Below are 2,893 nucleotides of genomic sequence, written 5' to 3' on the forward strand. Positions count from 1 at the left end.
AAATTTGAAGGGTGATTTAGGAAGAGCGCGGGCACTCATCAAATGCCGCTATGGTATTAATTACGCACGAGTGAAATATGATGTGGAGCATGCTTTATGCAAAGATAAAACAACACGTTGTCAAGTATTTGCATGATAAAACATGTGCAAGCAATAAACACAGTATTAAGATGAAACATAAAAGACATAAAAAGAAAGAAAGAAAAATAATAAGAAGTTAGTTCATGTAATATAGGTAAATATGATAAAGTAAACGAGGGAGTAGGGGTGTGAGAGACATGATATAGCAATTTGTAAAAGTGTTTAAAGGAAAGCACATGTTATGACCAAATTTAGCAAAGATTTGCATGTGAGTTCAAATAAAGGGAAAACGGGAAAAGGGTGTACAAGTAGCAATAAAAGGGAAGCGGGAGTGGGATATACATGTAACAACAAATATAAAGACACGCTTATTAGACTAATTTATAAAGATCAAACTCACTTATGGTAAGAGCCTAAAAATCCCCAGCAGAGTCGCCATGCTATCGCGCCCCTTTTTCTCGCGAAATCGGGTTTCGACGTGTGACAACTCTTTTAAATGGGTATTAAGAGAGAAGAGTCGCCACCTAACGACTTTTAAGGTGCATTATGGCACCTGTTTGCAAATAACTCTATTTGACTAGTTTGCGTCACCAAAGATCGGGTAAGGGCTCGAAATTACCTCGAAGAGAAGGTGTTAGGCACTCTTCGAGGTCCACAATTGTGGGTCCCGGCCGAAATCAATTATATGAATTAGTGTACATCCTCGGGGCTCGTCGAGGTCCGAATCAAAGGAAGCAGGGCCCGAGGTCAGGCTGAGAGGAGATGTCTCCAAAGTACATGGCTACACCTGACAGGGCCTGTCTATCTGTAACCTACTGAGATGACGTGTGATAGGCCGTTCCATCTTTCTACTTTTGTAAATATTATGTGCACATTGTACCGAGTCCCCTCGCCTATATAAGGGAGACTCACCCCACCTTGTAAAACACTGAGGTTGTCCAATAAGCAATAATATCTCTCTCTCTCTCTGTCTCTCTCTTTCTTCTAAGTTAATTGTGTTCTTCGACCCCGAGGTCGCCCTAGCATTTTATTATTTTTCATTTGTTCTTCGTCATTTAGCTCAACATTGACGGTATAAAGCTTTGTATACACATACTTATTTGTTATCCCCTTCCCGACAACCCTCGATAAGATTACCTTCGATAGGCCCGAGGTAGGCTCGAGGCCTGGCCCCGAGGTATCTACTGGCTTGTTCTAAGCCCGGGAATGCCCTCCTTACTGGTTCGATTGTTATCTTGGCTAGCTTGATCTTTACTGTCTTACTCTGTATTTAACACTAATCACCCTTCTAAACTAGCTCGGGAATAGATCACGTATTTTTAGAATCCCATTTATAAATTTAATTGTTACCATTTTCACAGTAAATAGTTTGGCGCCCACCGTGGGGATAAAAATAATAGTGATTATTTTCTTGCTAGTTTCGTCATTTAAACGCACGATATCTCTCACACTTTTTCTTGCCCAAGATGTCCGCTTTCAGGACCGAACATTCTGCTCGATCGACAAAATGAGAAGCAGAGATCTCAGGAGCAACAGGGGAGCGGAACTGAACAACCCGGAATCTGACACACCCTCGGGCCCAGTCCGAGCGCAAGAAGGAACCCCCCAATATGATATCCACATGATTATCGCGGGAGGGGGGGGGGGCTGACGATCCCTAGTGCCCCGTATCCAAGCGGACAAAAACATCCGCTACAGATGGATCGACCCGACGGCTCTTACCCGAAGAAACCCTCATATTTGCCAAGGAGAACCTCGAGGCCATGGGAGAACCACAACATAATGATGCACTGGTGATCTCGTTTCTCTTAAACAACACAAGAATAAAGCGCGTGCTCGTAGACCCCGGCAGCTCGGCCAACGTAATCAGGTCCGGAGTGATAGAACAGTTGGGATTGCTCAGTCAGATTAGCACCGTTCCTCGAATCCTCCACGGTTTCAACATGATCGGGGAAGAAACGAAAGGAGAAATCCCCCTCCCAATCAACACATCTGGCACGACCCAGAGCACCAAATTTCAGGTCATCGACGGCGACATGAGGTACAACGCTTTGCTTGGTAGGCCTTGGATACACGATATGAGGGTAGTGCCCTCTACCTTACACCAGGTGGTGAAATTCCCCACGAAAAATGGCATCACAACAATACATGGAGAACAACGGACGGCAAGAGAAATGTTCGCGGTTCACCGTGAGCCGTCAACTCCCGCACACTCGGCCTCAAACAAAGAAGAAAGCATGCAAACCGTCGGGGATGATGAGGAGGATTTCTTCGCCCCCTGAACCTTCGTCGCCCCCGAAGAGTCGGACGCGAGCAAATCAACGGTCGAAGAGTTGGAGCAGACCATTCTGATCGATAACCTCCCGGACCTCAAGGTATACCTGGGCACGGGGTTGACCCCCGAACTCAGGACAGGGTTTATTCGATTCCTTAGTAACAATATTGACTATTTTGCCTGGTCCCACCTAGATAGGACAGGTATCCCGCCAGAAGTAACCTCCCACCGGCTGAGCGTTGACCCCAAATTCAAACCCGTGAAGCAGAAAAGGAGGCCGCAGTCCGAGGTAAAACATGCCTTCATCAAAGAAGAGGTAACGAAACTCTTCAAAACCGGGTCCATCAGGGAGTTAAAGTATCCCGAATGGCTAGCTAACGTAGTAATAGTGCCAAAGAAAGGGAATTAGCTAAGAATATGCGTAGATTATAAGGATTTAAACAAAGCATGCCCCAAAGATTCTTTCCCGCTGCCCAACATTCATTGTCTAATCGATGCCACGGCCGGCCACGAGACCCTCACCTTCCTCGATGCTTA

General features: G+C 45.7%; 1 protein-coding gene across 1 annotated transcript; it reads left to right on the plus strand.

The window, feature by feature from the left end:
* The first annotated feature begins 1,844 nt into the window (after nt 1–1,844).
* On the plus strand, nt 1,845–2,363 carry LOC109218175. Its single transcript, XM_019382519.1, has one exon. It carries the CDS (start codon nt 1,845–1,847, stop codon nt 2,361–2,363), a length of 519 nt encoding a protein of 172 aa, XP_019238064.1.
* Nucleotides 2,364–2,893: the final 530 nt, after the last annotated feature.

Source organism: Nicotiana attenuata, unplaced genomic scaffold (genome assembly GCF_001879085.1).
Source record: "Nicotiana attenuata strain UT unplaced genomic scaffold, NIATTr2, whole genome shotgun sequence".
NCBI lineage: Eukaryota > Viridiplantae > Streptophyta > Magnoliopsida > Solanales > Solanaceae > Nicotiana > Nicotiana attenuata.

What these genes read in the sequence shown, in the direction of transcription:
- LOC109218175 (XM_019382519.1), top strand. Translation starts at nt 1,845, where the DNA reads ATGGGAGAACCACAACATAATGATGCACTGGTGATCTCGTTTCTCTTA.